At 44.9% G+C, this 18329-nt stretch overlaps 1 protein-coding gene across 3 annotated transcripts in view; it reads right to left on the bottom strand.

The window, feature by feature from the left end:
- Positions 1–2483: 2483 nt before the first annotated feature.
- Positions 2484–18329, bottom strand: part of LOC135898318 (probable enoyl-CoA hydratase) — an 84208-nt gene continuing 68362 nt past the window's right edge. Inside the window, exons 6-8 of one of the 3 annotated variants that reach the window (XM_065427202.2) lie at positions 17551–17724; positions 9406–9527; positions 2484–2700 (exon numbers count right to left, since the gene is read on the bottom strand). In XM_065427202.2, the coding sequence (XP_065283274.1) occupies positions 9442–9527; positions 17551–17724 (260 nt within the window). In that variant the 3' untranslated portion in view covers positions 2484–2700; positions 9406–9441. Of the gene's footprint in view, positions 2701–4340; positions 4674–5914; positions 9528–17550; positions 17725–18329 lie in introns of those variants that run through there. The other 2 variants (XM_065427201.2, XM_065427200.1) reach the window with 2 other exon arrangements.

Below are 18329 nucleotides of genomic sequence, written 5' to 3'. Positions count from 1 at the left end.
TCCCCGAAAGTTTCACATAGGGGCAGAAGGTTGCTCCAGAGGCGCTGGCATAAGTAAGTGATCTGCCGTGCCAGATGGCGGGGCTGTGCGATTATGCAAATCTTTCAGAAGGAAAGGCTCCTCTTCCACATTTATTTCAGCATGTTTGTACACTGAACATGCATCGCAAACCTTTGGCAAAATAATTTAATGTTTACGTTTTATTTATCAACGATGTCAGTTTTACAACGAATTGTATACAGAATTGGCACTACACAGAGAGTCCCAAAGTTAGAAACTGTCAGGGGGACTCCCACACATGAACAAAATGAATAAAAGAAAAGAGATACAGATCAAGTGTTGGTTAAGGTGACTCTACAGACAATTTGATAAAAATAAGGAACAGTGCGAAAAAACAAGCAAATATAAAGCTGTTTAGTAAGACGAAAATTGCGAAGAAAACTTCTGTAGTGAACAAGCAATGCAAATTTCCAATACAGTAAAAGCTCGTTAATTCGAACCGCAAGGGGAAGCCGCTTCAGTTCGAACTAACGAAAGTGAAGGAGAGCAACAGTACACTGCGATTTGGAAGCAGTAGGGCATGTCAGAAATTTGGCGTGTCAGAAAGTGATGGCGTGTGCCGCGGGCACACGCCATCTTCAAGTCGAAGCTCCGGGTCCGACTGTGCCACACCACCGATGTCCACCGAAACGAACGTTAGCCGAGGCTTAACACCATCACAATGAATCATGACAGCCGATACCTAAGCTGAAAACAGAGGTGTACAACCGATGAAGACTGCCGAAACAAAGACGCTGAACATCTGAAGGTGGCGAAGGTCCTGATTCGTTGGTTCTTGATTGCAAGCGCAGCTGCGACGTACTTGATTCGCTGTGTTTTGGCGCTTGCCGTGCCATCTCCGCACATTAGCAGCTGTACAAGATTTGCAAAGCCTCCGAGATTCGCAACGGGCAAGAAATCTCTGAGGTTACGTAGAACGGAGAGGTGGCAGCCGCTGCTGCCTTCTGGCTGACCCCGCGTCGGTTAGATTTTTTTCCGATTTTGCCTTCTGTTGCCGTTCTCTCCGTTTCGGAGGCAATACAGTCTTGTGTGTAGGCAGTAGGCGCGTTTCTCTGGCCGTGTGCCAGGCGAGCGTAGTTCGAATTATCTGTGAGGGAACCTTCTCGCGTTCAAATTAACGGACTTTTTTATACATAGACTTCTGTAGAGCTTGGCCGGACCAAATCGTACAGTTCGAATTATCCATAAGTTCGAGTTATTGAAGTTCGAATTAACGAGCTTTCACTGTACAATAAAAATAGGAGTAATATAACATGTAGTATAATAGCTAAGTGAATTATTATTACAATCACAAAAGTCAGTTGTTAGGATGAAGAGAGTTAGGATGTTAGTGTTAGGATGAGAGAGTATTTCTTAACTTGGTTCTTGAATATATGCTCTGTGGGGGATGATTTAATGGTATGTGGAATAGAATTCCACAGTTTTATTCCCACAAATGTAGTAGTGAACTTACCATAGTTCGTGCACACTTTAGGTAAGACGATTATCGAGTTCAGAGAACCTAGTAGTGTTAGTATTTACAAACGTTTCAATAACAAAGCCATCTATATGTGCAATATTACGAAATAACTTATAGATCACAATTGTTAACTTGAACTGAAAGAGCTGGTGAAGAGGATGAATGTTTAAACTGCAATAAAGTAATAAAGGAAATGGCTGAAAGTCATGAAACAAAGCACGTGATTCTGCAGGCCTTGATGTTGGCTGACGTGAGCGAGGTATGTGTTACGACAGGCTGATACGCAGTAAGATAAATGGCTGTGAATGTGTGCATGATAAAGGGAATGGATAATGTGCTGCTGAACATATGAGCAGGTTTTGATTATGGCGCATATTCCAAAAGAAATCTTGTGGACAAGTGATTGCGCATGGAGATTGAATTTCAGATGCTTGTCTAAAACTACGCCAAGAAACTTTGTGCTATCAGATACTGGTATTAAGTTGTTGTCAAGACACACAGATATAGATTTCGAAATTAGTGTCAGGAAGGAATGAAAAACTACAAGAACAGTTTTTAGCGGATTGACGTGCAACATATTCTTTCGACACCAGGAAGTCGTTATGTAGATCAACGTAAACGTTTTGCTGTAGCTCGTCGACATTACTGGCGCAAGTAAAAATAGTCGTGTCGTCCGCATATAATATACAGTTGGTAGTGGTCATAACATCAGGTAGGTCATTAATAAATAGTAGAAACAGCAGCGGGCCAAGGTTCGAGCCCTTCCTTGATGTATGTTCTTAGAAGATGAGAGTTTGCCGTCAATCTGAACAACTTGGCTACAATTGGTTAGGTAGCTAAAAATAAACTGAAGTGGCGGGCCAGTTATGCCGTAAGATTCAAGTTTATGTATTAGAATTTTGTGATTAATAGTGTCAAAAGCTTTTGTTAAATCTATAAATACACTTCCAACCAGCAAGCCTTGGTCGATTGCCTTCTTGACTTTATTGGTGAAGGTTAGAAGCGCAATCTCAGTTGAGCAACCCTGCCGAAAGCCATACTGTTTAGATGATAGTAAATTAAATTTTGCTAGGTAGGATGACCTCAGCAGTCATGGACGCATTATGGAATCGGAGTGTAGACGAGCCATATGTAACAATACTGAAAGACATCTATAGCGGCTCCACACCCACCATAGTCCTCTGTAAAGAAAGCAACAAAATCCCAATAAAGAAAGGCGTCGGGCAGGGAGATACGCTCTCTCCCATGCTATTCACAGCGTGTTTAGAGGAGGTATTCAGAGACCTGGATTGGGAAGAATTGGGGATAAGAGTTAATGGAGAATACCTTAGTAACTTCCATTCACTGATGATATTGCCTTGCTTAGTAACTCGGGGGACGAATTGCACTGCATGCTCACTGGCCTGGAGAGGCAAAGCAAAGAACAGGGGCAGAGGCTTTCTGATTCGCTCTTGTACTTGTCTTTTTTGAGATAGTATGGGCACACACAAAAAAAAATGGTCTGTACAGGCACTATGCATTACTTTGTTGTTTCTTTCTAGAGCGCAGCTCTTTGGCGACCCTTTCATGTTGCTGTCGCCGTTGTGCCTCGCCGTAACCAGCTCCGTAGGTGGGGCCAGTGCACTGCTCTAACAGCGCGTGCTCCTGGCGCCACCTCTCGCGCTGGGCGCGAGCCTTGCTCTCTTCGCTCCTCCTCCAATGCCACCCCTGTGCGGCGGCAATCAGTGCCGGCTCGGTGGCGGCTGATCTCGATGATGTGCTGCTGCACAAGCCGAAACGCATGGCCACCACCGTTCGCCACTGCGTGTACCTTCCCCCACCCCCTCTTTTGTGGAGGCAACCGTGCGAGAGCGCACGGTGTTCTCCGGTTGCCAAAGCACCGGGTTGGTATCAGCGGATCATGGTGCGCACTTCCCAAGCCGAAACACAGAGCCACCTTCAGTTCACTCGCTAGCAGCGTCAGCGGTGTCAGTCAGTCGCTGCCACCTCTTCGTACACGCAACGTTCCTATGCGCTGCCTCCCGCTACCTCTCGATAAGCGAGGCAGTTGCACCAAGCTATGCTCCGTTTGCGGCAGCTGGTGCGAAATGTTCCGCATGAGACAGATTGTCCGAGGCTCACAGACTGTTTATGTTATAATATAATCTGTCTGCCTATATAAGTAGTTTATCCTCAGCTAGTTCTTTCTGAGCCATGAGCGAGGCAGCCGGTAGAAGTTCTTCGTCTACCGCTGCTGCTAAATGAGCTGCCCCGAGCAGAGGCCCAGTGCCGTCACCGCAAGAATCCAGAGGTGCGCTATGCCAAACCAGGCATTGGTGCAGCAAGTCAACCATATATCCATCTATTTCTCCGACCGCAAAGCTTCCTTCATGACAATCAAGAACTGGGAGCGGAGTGCTTCTTGAAGGAATATATGTGAAGAATAAAAAGCTGTCTGTAAGTGCACACACGTCTTGCTTGAATTCCTTGCCTCAATATATCATAAAGCCAAAACAGCTGAAGAGCTGCACTCAAATTTCGCATTAGGAAGTAACGTAATCATCGGCAATTCTTTTTTTCATTGTATAGTCCTACATATGCACATGCGGGTGCTATATGTTTTTGCCGTTCTTACTATTATTGAAAAAGTCAACAGCTGTGAGACAGCAGTTATCTCATGCCTCTCATAACTCATTGGCTTTATAACTTTGCACTGTCGTTTTCAAGCCATGAATGAGATATTAGACAAACCTTCAATTCTCCTAATCTATTACTGTATTAGCAAAAGTTTATTTATTCATTCATTCATTTATTCATTCATTTAAAATACCCTCAAGGCTCATTGGGCGTCATAGAGGGGATGGTTAGAATGTAGATAAAAAAAAACATCAGCAACAACAAAGCATTAGCACAAAAACGAAAAATTCCTAAAAAATGTTGAATTTAGCACCTGACAAGTACACTCAAATAAAGCAAATGAAAAATAACAAATGCCAAACAAAGTATTCGTGGAGATGCTGTTACTCAACTAGTCTGAAGTATGTAGTCAGTAACGGCAGCCTTGAAAATCATTGTCTTCTGTGCAGGTGATTGACGACGTTCTTCTTGATCAGTGCCGATTTCAGAAATGATTTGTTGAGTCGACACATGGGGGTTAACTCACTATAGGCCGATTCTGGAACCAGCAAAAGAGGTGTTTAAATTGCAAGTGTGTAAGCATGCTTTTTGCATGCTTTGTAAAGAAAATATTCAAAATACCCCTTCTTTTGTGTGTGTGTGTGATATGGTGTGCACATGTCATCTTTGCTTCTGCATGAGTGATATTGAATGTGCATAAATATGTCCATCCCTTTTTTTCATGATCATTGTTTATTGTCTTAAAGACCCCCAATTTTTCTTATAAATGAAGCTAGCGCTTGTGTGTGTCCACTCACATTTCCCCCCCAATAGGCGGGGAAAAAGTGAGTGGACACCTAGTGAGTCAGTTAACCATTGCAAGTTGTTCTAAATTCAATGCACCACCTCATTTTCTCAGAAAGTGCTGTCTATCAACTGAACTAGTCGCACTACATTTGACCGATGTCCTTTCATATTTTCAACATGCACTCCAAGGCACCAGAGTGTCTCAAACACTGCCACATGTTGCAGCCACCGACAAAGCACAGTGATTATGCCGGTCAAATCTGGGCTTACTAGAACGATTATGGTGGCTCGTTGGTATACAGTGACTCTAAAGTGGTGCAAGAAAGAGACTCAACACCTTTGGTACTGCTAAGCCATTTACTGTTTACAAAGCAGTTAACAGAAAGTTTTAGCTGTATACACAAGGGAATTTGTGCAATATCGGGTTACTGGACGCTGATAGTGGCATCTTGGAATGCTTCGTTTAACCACAATGCCTTATAGATATGTCCTTCTGGAAAAGCATTCGATTAAAAAGGCATCATATTCAAGACTACGCTGCTGTCGAAAATTTACACCAGCAGTGGAGTAGAATACGCTTGGTTACTGCAATACTAATCCTGTTTGTCAGATTGAACTCTGTGCCACCAATCTGGGCATTTATACCTCTGGCGATCCAGTAATCCAAAAAGAGCAAAATGTTCAAAGTGAAACTAAAGCTCTCAAATCGCACGGTAAAAGGGTAACAATTGTGACGTGATGATGATGGCACAATGTGATGACTACACTCCGTTGACTGAAATCTAAGAGAAATGCTGAGAATGACTGCTGTACTGAAAGTCTCATTCCGATCTTGAAATGTTGCATATCTCACTCTCAGTTCTCTGACTGTATGCCAAATCTTTAATAAGAATGATTTACAGTTGGCACAAGGTGTAAATTCATGGAAAGTCAAGTTTGGTTCCATGTGACACAACAGCTTTGTGCAGTAAAAGAAACAAAGGCAAAATAAACTGAAGCGATGAACTTGACTTTTACTGCTCAGTAACAAATAATGCATGCTAATACATCGGCTACCAGGTTTAGGAGTGCAGTTTCCACTATCACTTTTAACACTGTATTTAACTCCCACCCATGTTGATACTAGCAGCACGCTGCATAAAGTTTTCTAAAACATCAACATCAATTACTCCATACACTTGAGTTATACTAGCAGTCTACTCAAAACTAGAACGTGCTACATACATGTATATCAGAGACCCTCAACGCAAGATTAGGGGCCAAAAAACGTCTAAGTGTGCAGAATCGTGCAGTACAATTTTTTTTTTATTTTAGGTATGCCTGTCAAGGTATGTGCATGTTTTCATACCACCTGTTTTCTGCTACTGTTTCACTTTTTTGTGGAAACTGCACTTATGCTACAGACTTCCTTCTGCAGCAAAAACCTGGGACAGTTTTATGAAGTTTGCCTAAAGAAACAGTGCTTTTCAACAGGACAGGAGGAGATCACTGTTCTATAAATCTGATGGAGAGCTAGTGCACGGTTCAGTAGGCTATTTTCTGCATAGAGATTCATCCAATCAACAGTTTTCTACAATTTGGTAACCTGCAGATTTGTAATTTTGTTTATACAAAAAGAAATGTTCTTTTCCGAATGGACTTTGTCGTGTTTGCTCTGGCAACACAATTGCCCCCCCTCACCCCCCCCCCCTATTTTACACATTGAATTTCACATTGGAAGTTACTCTTTCTCAAATATTCATGTTAAATTTGATTCAAAGCTTTCAGTAGTTGAACAACTCTAGCTGACATCAACACAGCTCACAATTCCAATTAGGTCAGGAGGACATATTCAAAAGATGGCTCAAGACCTGTTTAAGGAACAAGAATAGAGCTAAGTATAGCTCCATTTGATTCACCCTGCACCTCAAAAAAAATTTATTCTGGGGTTGCACATGTGAAAACCACAATCTGATTACGAGGCATGCCATAGTGGGGCTCCAGATTAGTTTTGACCACTTGGGGTGGTTTCACGTGTGCCTAAACCAAGAGCGTTGCTGCATTTCACCAAAACAAGGCCTCTGTGACAAGGATCGAACCCTTGAGCTCAGCAGTGCTAAAAAAAAAGTCTGCACCCTTTGGACCTTACTTGTCCCCAAACAATAATTGTCATCCACCTTGCATGCTTTTTTCTTTTTTGAACGCTGCGCACTTTGTTCTTTCACACCGTGAACCACATGTGTGTTATCAGCGTGACAGCATTCCGGACAGGACAGTAGCAAGCACAGAGTTTTAAGAAAGGAAATGCAAGCCAGACAGATGACTACTGTTATTAATAGAGTACAACAGGGCTACCAGGGAAGGCATGTTGCTCTGCACTTTGCAAAGTCGCGACAGTCCAGCAGCGCCAGTTCTTACTCATGCAGAACTGGCATGGAACAACTGGCACGGCACCTTGTCCTACACCCCGCTCTGGGCGAAATTAATGGCGACATGCAGATGACACCAAACCGAACTGGCGGAAGGAAAGGCAAAGTGCAGCACCTCCTGAACTGATTCCGAAAGTGCAGGCAAATCAAATGGACCTTGTGGCTTAATATAGATGCCTCATGTATAAAGCCCTGCAGCGAGCTGAGTGCAAAGAGTGCGGATATGCTCAAAGGTGCTGACACACAATCACTGTTTGTGCATTTTTTTCAGCACACAACTGTTCACAGCTGTGCCTGTTGCAACCATGAAGAAACCTAACAGTCCGCCAGAAGCCTTTCTAAGATGGCATGCTCTGCTGAGTGGCGTGCATTCATCCTGAGCTGTTTGCACATGCTACTCGCAACCACTCGTCTCTGTGAACCTCGTGTAACTGCGAGCTGACAATCGGCAGGGACAGCACACACTTAAGAGAATAGCATGTCAGACCAGAATCATGATGTAGTGTCCTTTTGGACACATTCTTTTGTCAATGAGCTACTGTGCTCCACCGTACATTGTTGACAGAGGGCCAATGCTTGCAACACGTTGCTAAGAAGTGCAGGTGCACGCACTTTCAAGCTTGAAGAGGGCAGGATGAATAGGAGGCACTTTATGTCCACAAAGCCCCACACTTAGTCTCCTACAGAGCAGGCAATGCTGCAACTACTAGACAGGCTTCTTGCATTCGCTACAAAAAAAATAGTGCGTCACATATTAAAGAAATATACAGGCACGCATCATGTAGTTCGACGTAACATTGTCTCGTACCCTTATGCTGTGAAATATGATATGTTAATTATTAAACTAAAGGCATCGCATGTCTGAACCTATTTACCACCAAACGAGCGGAGTGGCGCGGTCCTGTAGCCACGGTGCACTGCTTGCACACACACACACACGACGTGAATGCAGCACACATCACTTACAACAGAGCATGTTTCTTACCATATTACCTCAAGGGAAAACAGGTGCTGCGCCGCTGTTGTGTGCATGGGAATGCTGAGTTGCGGTGGCTTTGGATTTGCATTGTTTTCGGAGAGCAAGGGCACATTTCCTGGCTAGCATTGTTCCATCTGTCATAATGGCTCATCCTCAACGAAAACAGCACGCAAAGAGGTTTTTTTCCTTTAATATAACCAAAAACACCTGCAGGCTGCTAACGTTGGAGGACAGAAGACAAGGTCTGTACAGTGCTCACGGAATGAAATGGGACACGGAGCATTTAGTAGAACCCTACATATGTGCGAAGTATGCGGGAGCACCATGTCATGTCGCTAATAATTTGGTCACCAAAGGTGACGAGGACCCCGATGTAAGTGTACGCGCCAGAATTACGTCGGTGTGACACGAACTCCAGCCGGTTGAAATGAAAGTATGCGCATTACCTAGCCCTAAATTGACGCGTTTCATTCCGTGAGCACTGTACATGCTTTATGACACTTTGTCTTCTATTCTTGTATTTATCTCATTGTTTTTGTTTTTTCTTTTTTGCTCACGCTGTGTGAGGTGAGAAAACTTTATTGGAGGCTTTTGACATTTATTTTTATTTTAAGTTTACTTTCTGATGATCTTGTTTTAAGAAAGCTTTATCTATACAGTCATGACCATGTTTTAGGCTAAGCCACACTCGAGACAAAGCATAGCACACCCACAACCCAACATTCCCAAGCTGGTCCAGCGCCCGCTAGGACACTCGTATAGATGGTGGTGCAGATGAATCTTTAATACCGTAAGAGACTCTATGTATGCCACATACTGGGAGTAGACAAACACGCACGAAGCACATAAGGTCACGTAAACTTGTCTTCGAGTTGTAGGTAATGTATAATATAGTGATTTTACAGAAGATGTCCTAGATTTAAACCAACTTCACCGTGAAACATGTGGAGGGAGACTTGTGTGACTGCACTACTTGCATAGGTTCTGCTACGTACGTTACACACTAAGTAGGAAGTGCAGTACAACATGGGGAACTCATTTTTTAGAACTCCTCACTGCCTGCAGTAAGCTTTCACATTCCTGCGAGCGTTACATACTTCGACGTTATCTCCTATGAGGCGAATGAACAGCTGTCATGACTTGGATGCTGGGTCACTGGAAGAACGCAAAAGGTTGAAGCTGCCGTGCCGGCCAACACCAGAGAGGAACCGCCTTGCCCCTGCATGTGCGAACACATTGAAAGACCAGGTTTCGATGCATATGGAAGCCAGGTCAGATAGATCAACCAAACAATCAGTACTCTTACTGACTGAGCAACAGATCACCACAGCTACCAGAAATGCCCCAGTGGAAAGCTCCAGAATTTTCAATCAATCAATCAATCAATCAATCAATCAATCAATCAATCAATCAATCACATGTACTCCTGTACCATTGACTCACAAAACAACTGCTTTTCAAACTAAACAGCAAAAGGTTAGCTTGCGGTCTGCTTTTGAAAAATACATGCAACTTCTGTATCTTTGAGAACACAAAGCAATATTGAAGCTTGGCCAGTTGGCCAAGCATTTTATGAGGCGACTCCACAAAACTCAACAGAAGATGCAAGCACACGCATAGAAATATTAAGTCGTGCATCACTAATGTCATGTATGATAGTCTAAACTGTGATCATCAGTACTGTAGAACCTCGTTGATATGATCCAGTTACGTACGATTTCCTGGTGCCAACGTTCGCAATCAAGAAAAAATGACCCAATACAGTTACAGTTACATTCTTCTGGTTCATACATTGCTGGAAAGCACTATCTTTCGGCACCAACACTTAGCAGATCGCCAAACTGTGATTGTATGATGAGTTTCCCGGCTGCTAGATGCCATGTAAGCAAAAAATAAAGGTGCAAGCCATGTGTGATCGAGAATGGTAAGCCACCTGGCCACAGCAGCTTATCCACAATACTCACCCTCCCTTGCACTAAGTTTACACAATACTCACCCTCACATTGGTGCACTAAGTTACTAAGTTTCTTATCCCAGTACCAGAAAATCTCCTCCCGAATCATCAAACACCACATTCACAGCTACGGCCACCAACCCTATTGTGATAAGCATCTTCACTTATATCTGTTTCACAGTGCATGGGCCGTAGTGCCATTAGAAGCAAGCATTTACTAGTCCATAACCCAAACACGCTGCCGTTGCCTGTTGCATACAATGCAAAGGGAGCATCATGAATCACTCTGCTGGCATTGTATCCAGGCATCACCTACCAGCTCGATTTCGTTTATATATTTCCGGTCGCAGTCTCAAAACACAAGGCAATAGCAAAATTATAATGTGCATCTCGGGTCGCTTAGGCCCTACCAGCTCGATGCACATCCGCGTCTAGTGCCTCAACGATTCGCACTGAGTGGGCACATCAAAACTTCGTGCCAAAATGCCCCACTCAAAGAAGCTGCTGACCCAGGTCAAATTCGAGGAGCTCAAATGTAAGCTTGCCAAAGTCGTAAAAACCACAACACACATTTTGGGGCCATTCCAGCCCCACCAGCTCGGCTTGTGTCGACACCTCGTGCTGCAATGATCCGCACAAATGCTTTGCATTACGTAAATGGCAACTACAGTTGAGTCTGTCAATATTTTAGTGACTTCCGACCATACGCTTTCTCAGTAAGTTTTTTCTCAAGCATTCTTTTTCTAAAATGTAGGTTCTACTGTACATATCTTTCATAATCTCATAGCAAAGCTTTCATTGCCTCTTCCCCCACTTTGCCAGTGCTGGCTGCTGTCTTGCCGACTATACCACAGCTTGGGCTTCTTTCTAGGTACATGCCTGTAGTGCACTCCATTGGGCTGCACCTAGAACCCGGATAGCGCCCACCCGCATGAGAAGAAAATAAAGACAGTGCCTGGCTGTGGCACATGAAGCCACGGCTCACAGCTCTAGTCTGGCGCCGATTCAGGACAGCTGTCTCTTTTCTTCACTCCGGATGCATAAGCCTACTAGTGGTGACCTAGGACGAACAGAACGACTGATCCGCCCAAACCCTCCATGGAACAGGACTCGTGTCCACGGGACGTCTCATCGCTGCAGCTTCACCTCCCACCCTTCTGGCTCCAGAACCCACAAGTTTGGTGTCACCAGATCGAGGCACAATTCTGTCTCTGCTGCATCACCTCAGAAACGACTCGCTACTACCACGTCACCTCAGTCCACCCTCCCGATATTGCCAGCAAGCTCTCGGACGTTCTCCCTGCTCCCATGGGTGCTACACCATATCAGCACCTTAAGACCAAGGTGTTGGAGGGATTCATGCCATTAGGAACGCACCAGCCTCCAGCAGCTTTTTACCAAGGAGGACTGTGGTGACCGGCGCCGGATACGACAGCTTCTCAGCGAGTGCGACATCCTCACCCACTCAGCATTGCTTTGGGAGCTTTTCCTCCGCCTCGTCCTCGCAGCGGCTGTCGACGTCACCCTCAACGGCCTGGCGGTGCTCGCTAATCAGGTTCATGAGGCGACCTCCCCATCTGTCACTGCTGTGCCTACAGACCCGGCGATTTCATGCCTTGAGGGCCGCATCAAGGAGCTTGCCATCTCAATTGCCCCCCCCCACTAGGGACCCGTTAACCTCGTCTCGGTCATCGTACTCTTTGGCGCACACGTCAAGCTCGGAGTCTCAGCCGTCCAGCTCTTTGCTAGTACCACCGGCGTGTACGACACCAAACTACGAAGAGCACACCTCTCTGTTCAAGGCCGGGAAACGCCCGCCAGGATCAGTGATGTTGGCGTGTCATCTCATTTGTGGTCCCAGATGCCTTTTTATGGTAACCGTCAAGTTCCCTGGCACCCGGTTACTTATAGACACAGACGCATAAATCCGCGTGGTTCCCCGAACTAAGGCTGATCATTCCAGGTCACCAGGGCAGTCGCTTCGTGCTGCGAACGTCTTGTCACTTCGATTTCTCACCCTTGACTTTGGCCTTCGCCGCATTTTGCGATGGGCCTTCGTCATCGCAGATGTGGTTCACTCAACCATCACCTCGGACTTTCTCTCATACTTCAACTTGGACATCAGCGTGCAGCGCCGTTGCCTCACAGACGGTCTGACTTGTCTCTCCATCTCTGGTCTGACCTTGCTCCCATGGGCATCCGCATGCTGATACTTTACTTATATACTGCTGATACTGAAACTAATAAGGTGGACCAAATACCGCATTTACTCGCATAATGATCGCACTTTTATGTTTAAAAAAATTATTCAAACTCAGGGGTGCGAACACTACGCGGAAAAAATTTCCCACGAAACGAAACATTTTCTTTTTTCATCCCACATTTGCTGCGGGATGACAAGCAGGCAGCTGCCGCTGTCAGTGCGGGACACTACAACAAAAATGACGGCCGGCGGAGCAAGCCGAATGAGATTATTTTTTCTTCCCGTGAGTACATTGCGCGCATTGAAACAATTTCTTCCATACCAGTAATGAATAATGTTGTTAATATCAGCAAGTTTGCAACAACAACGTAGCCATGTCCACTTTGAGGGGACAGAAACAGAGATGGGCGTGCTCAGCTGCCAGTGCCATAGAAACATATGGTGGGCATGCTGAGGTAACTGCGGCACTTGTCTTCACTGCTAACCTAATACGGCATGCTTCCGCTAAGGATGAGTGAATATCTTAGCTGCATTACAAGCGTCGGCGTATGAATAGGGTACACTCCTAACATATCAATGTAAACGTGGCCACTATCATTGCCGCTCGCGATTTGTTGCATGCCCACGAATGCAGACGAGAAAAATCGAAAGGCGACCTTTATGTTATTGTTGTTCACCAAAACCATTATGAAGCCTACAAATAATAAAGCCGAAGCGAATTTGGTTGTAGCTTTTTTTTTCATGGAAGTGCAGAAAGTGATGAAAGGAATGAAATGGGGCATCTGCTTAAGAATGTTGGGTGCGTGCAGACTGCTCGGTATGTCTTCAAGAGTCGTTCGTGTAGCATTCGACAGATGGTAAGCGCGATCATTAGCTAGACTTGACACATGACATATAGCTGTGACAAGTTCAGGGTGCAATCATTACACAGGAAAGAAAAAAAAATCAAATTTTGACGACAAAATTCAGGAGTGCAATCGCTACGCAAGTGAAATTATTATGGGGGTAAATATGGTAGTCCTAAAGCATGCACTCAGTGTGGGAAAGATGAAGGCCGTGTATGCAAGTATATGCAATATTTAATAGTATTAAACTCTTGTTAATTCGGATGACTCTTGGAGTGCACCACAAATGTATAATGCAGTGGCGCTATTGTCTAAAAAAAACGGTGGAGTCCGCACTGCCAGTCATGAGAGGGAACAATAAGAAAACCGTACAACTCAACATGATTAATTGTACCTTGATATCCTTTATTCTTGCATTTACCGCATGCATGTCACGACGTTCGCTGCGTGTCTTCAGACCTGTGTGGTCATGATCTATCATCACGTTTATAGTGAACGCAGTTTCATCTGCAGCGGCAGTGGCAAATAGTAGTTTCCTTTCTATTTCGTGCATGTGTTGGCGATATGCCTTCTGAAATGTGCAGTCACCATCCATCATCATGTTGATAGCGAACACAGTTTCATGGGCAGCGGCTGCAACAAATAGTAGTTTCCTTTCGGCTCTGCACATGTGTTGGCCGTGTGCATTAAGGGGCCCCTCACCAGGCCACACAGCAAACTTCGGTTGTATGCTGGAAGTTGTTACGTGTCCTCTCGGGAGCATTCTGCTGCAATAATTTTTCAAATCTGCTCATTAATAGCCAAGATAGAAATGTTTAAGTACCGCAGACCCATAATTTCAGGAGGCGAGCTCTAGTGCCAAGCGAGACACACTCACCACTTGCCCTGTTTAGCCTCCGCAAGTGAAGTTCCTTCCCAGCGTTCTCCCATACTGAAGCTCGAGCATCGCGTGACGCATACGTCACGAGCCCCACCTTCAATTTTTTTTCTGCTCACATTTTTGCAGTGCGGCGAACTTCCACTCACACCATCACATATGAGCTGTTGTGATTGTCTTGTTTTGTGCAGCGCACGATTTTGTGCACTGTGCACGAGGACACCTGACTAGTGGTATAAGTCAGAGCTACACAAATACTGAGGCAGACACAAGCAGATCACAGAGCATGGTCGTGCACTGGAACATGGTAGAAAATGACAGTTTCAGTGTCTGCATGCGTAACTGCACGACGTGGGAACAAGCAGACAAAATGGAAGTGCATCTCTTTTGCTGCGGTGCAAAGTAAAACAAGAACATGCAGACATTCTAGTTTGTGTGTTTTATTATTTATCTAAGCTTCAATTCGTCTATTCAAGCAACATGTTACGCAATTAACAGATGTTTCCTTGAATAATTCTTGAAGTCACGTGTCACCACGAGTGATGCCACAGCTCAAACACACACACACACACGTCAGCCTCCGGCTTGGAGCGCGGCGGCTGCGAGGGGAAGGGCAAACGGCATTCAGTTTGAAATGTCAGATCTTTCTGCGACATATAGCGACATAATACTTTGCAGACACGATCGTTATTGTGCATTGTATGCTCTGCGCTTATGTGATATACACTGATTGGTTCGGTTACAACGTTAGACAGAATCTTTGCCAAAGTTTAATCGATAGACGACCGCTGTTGAGAAGTTGAATGACTTGGATTGGTGCAGTTCAAACTTAGCTTCGTATGTGATGTGCTTTCTACATTTCACTCCCGTTGAAGCAAGAGCTGTACGAAGGTCAGTTTGCTCGCTGCTACTGCCACGATTCCTCACTTCAGCGTTTTTCAGTGAGTTTCCATGGTCATTGAGAGAAATGTGTTCATGTTTACCTGTGCACACATGTAACCGTACTTGTTAATTTAGTTACTAAACAAATGTTAAGATGTTTATACGGCTGATAAAACTACTATCCTTACTTCGTATAGCTATCTACTAATTTGCAATCACAATCGATGGTTTGCTTTACGGGCGGAACTACGACACTTATTTTTTTCTTCACCCCAGTCGGCGCGACAAATGCGCGTATGGAGCAAGAGCCATTTCAATGTTGGGCACGTTGACCGCGTTGGCCGGATCTGGTTATGTTGGCAGTGCAAGTGCTTCGAAGTATAGACAATATTGTTCACGCCAACGTGGTGCGAGTACACACCTGCTCATGCCATGTCGGACTATATATGTGCCTTAACCGAGTCAGACTATATATGTGCCTTAACCGAGTGATTTTTTTTCTCTGACTTTCATTAGTTCGAGTTTTTTGTTTGTTATAATTCGAATTTTTGTACCATCCCCACGAAATTCGAATGAGAGCTTTTACTGTATGTGCTTGTATTGGCAGGAATGGCGAAAGCTCGCTTGTGGACAACATTTAACTGATGAATTTGCAGAACACAGTTTCAACTGACAGCATCACAGAGTCAAGGTCGCACATGCGACGACGCACATCACGATGGGTGAATGTGAATTGCACTCGCGGCCTCAACCAACTTTTTCGGCAGCGCTCGAGTTGCAAAATAACAAATTTATTTTGCTATTGAAATTTGTCTGTCTGGCATGCCCGATAATGCAAATGTCTTTGTGACCCTGTCCGTGTCTGAAAAAAAATTGTCAGTCAGCGACTATATTTACTTTCCGCATGCAACCTGAAGAACCAAACAGCGACAATGCACACACATTCGATGTGGACCGCACGCCGCTGACAAGCAACCGGAGCAAATGGCTTCTCTGTCTCCTAGGCAACCCCTGGCACCCGCTGAATTGTTTGCTCACTCACTCCGCACTGCCCTCAACGCTCACCCCTCAGCCGGTGCACCTCCTTCAGAAGTGCACTCGTTGATTCGCTTGTCTGTGGGATTTTCCAGCAGCCACACTGTAACCAGTAATTCATCTTGTGCGGCTGCACTTAAGCGGCAGATGTATACACTGAGTTCTATGGGAAAATAAACGGGAGTCAGAAAAGAATGCATTATATCCGGTCCTGCACTATAAGCGGTCTGAGCTGTAACAGCAGCCTTTCAATAGCATTTAAGGCAACAATGCATGCACCTGGTGATTTAGCAGACACGGTGCAAATCTCAGACCATAACTTTTTAAATTTTTAGTGTATTGCAGTTGCCGCTTAATTTAGGAAATCAGGCCAGGGAGCTAAGCTGGCTCTCTAAGATCCGAGATCTGTGCACTTTTTGTCAAGCAGTGGCAGCATACTTTTTTTTTTTTTGACAATAAGAATGCTTATAGTGCAAGTCAGTTCCGAGGAAGAAAGTTCATGAAAGGGATAATTGTCCTTCACCCGAGTGTGGCATGATGCTACACAGGATACCCATACGGGCTTCCCAGAAAAAAGAAGCTTCACAGCTGAAAAATAATTCATCCTGGGATGGGATTCTGTAAGTGTCCAGCTAGTGGACATTTTGCCTGCTCCTGAAGTGCTGAATGACTGGGTTGCGGTACGTGTGAGAAGGAGACAAGTGCCACCAGCCAATCGGCAGCAGACGAAGTGGGCATTTCCATTAGGTGGACACTTGAAGAATACGCCCCTGGTCTTCAGATCCACTTCGGAACCAATGCCTTTCCTGGGCATTCACTCTACCATCTGAGCTAACCAGGAGGCTAGCAGATTGCAGCGCGAAGGTGAATTAACGGACACCTCAAAGCCCAGGGATACCAAATATGCCAAATCCATGCAGCCGAAGCCTGCAAGGCGAGGAAGGTTTATGAAAGAAAAATATTGTCACCTATTCAGATTGTAGAAAGAAGCTACAAAAGAAACCTTAAGGATTTCTTTTGTAGGGAATTCATTTGCCATATTCAATGTCCTCTTACTTCAAGTTGTCCATTCACTCTCACGCTACAATGTGTTAGCCTTCTGGTTAGCTCAGATGGCAGCGTGACCGCCCAGGAAAAGCACTGGTCCCAAAGTGGGTTCCAAAACCAGGACAAATTTTTCTTCAAGTGTTTCCTAGAAAACTTTTTTTGTAGGTTTGTGCTACAGTCAGGCGGATAACAATTTATTATCTCTTTCATAATATCAATCTTACGGGCTTATCATCAAGCGTCCACTTATATTTCGAACATATAATTTTGCACAGATGTCTACACTCGTGACGTAAGTATGTGGTTCAAAATTTTGTTGCTGTAAGCCCTGAAGAAGCATGCTGGGAACCACTCGAGTAGGGAAACTGCGAAAAGAATGGTCGACGTGATCAGCCTCACCATGAACTGCCTCGGAGTGAAGAACCCCTCGCGCCATCTGCCGCTCAAAGACCAGGGCCTCGGACAGGTCTCGACTGTGAAAGCTGGCATTGTAGACGGCCGCCCTGTCCGCCTGCACACAGCCCTGCGGGAACTTGACGATGCTGCCTGCCAGGCTGATGGCTTGGCCCAGGGCTGCAGCCACACAGAGAGCGAAGCATCTTGAAGCAAGCTAGCAAGAAGGACAGCTGCCAAGACACTGCTACAGCACAACATAAGCACAAGCCACACCTGATATGAAAAAAAAAACAAGATTACAGTAGACTCTCAATAATTTGACCCTTGTGAGACCGCAAGATTCGGTCAAATTATTCAGAAGCCCAAGTTAACAAATAGCAGCAAAATGAACAAATTCATCTGTTCAATATATTACCATAACCCCAATCATGCTTTTCTTCAAATCGTATTTCCTGACAATCTGTTTGCTGCTGAAGAAACCTTTCTAAACTTTCTGAAGATCTCTTTGTTGACCTTGGTAGAAAACTTTCATGTAACTGCAACCAAAATGCCACGCTGAATGGACAAGTAGACTGCTGAATATGGAACGTGACACAAACAAACCAAGCAGGAATGGATGGCTTCGTGATTGGCAGGAGAGTCGGCCACGAGAAGATAAAAATAAAACAGCGTCACGCCTACGAAAGCAGCGGCACTGTCTGCTGAACTTCTTCTGTTCTCACACTTTCAGTAACCGTTGCGTGCATGGAGGGATGCTGATGGGGGTTGGTGGACGTCGAAGT

The sequence above is a fragment of the Dermacentor albipictus genome, chromosome 5 (genome assembly GCF_038994185.2).
Source record: "Dermacentor albipictus isolate Rhodes 1998 colony chromosome 5, USDA_Dalb.pri_finalv2, whole genome shotgun sequence".
Lineage (NCBI taxonomy): Eukaryota > Metazoa > Arthropoda > Arachnida > Ixodida > Ixodidae > Dermacentor > Dermacentor albipictus.
This window is presented reverse-complemented; position numbering and strand designations above follow the sequence as displayed.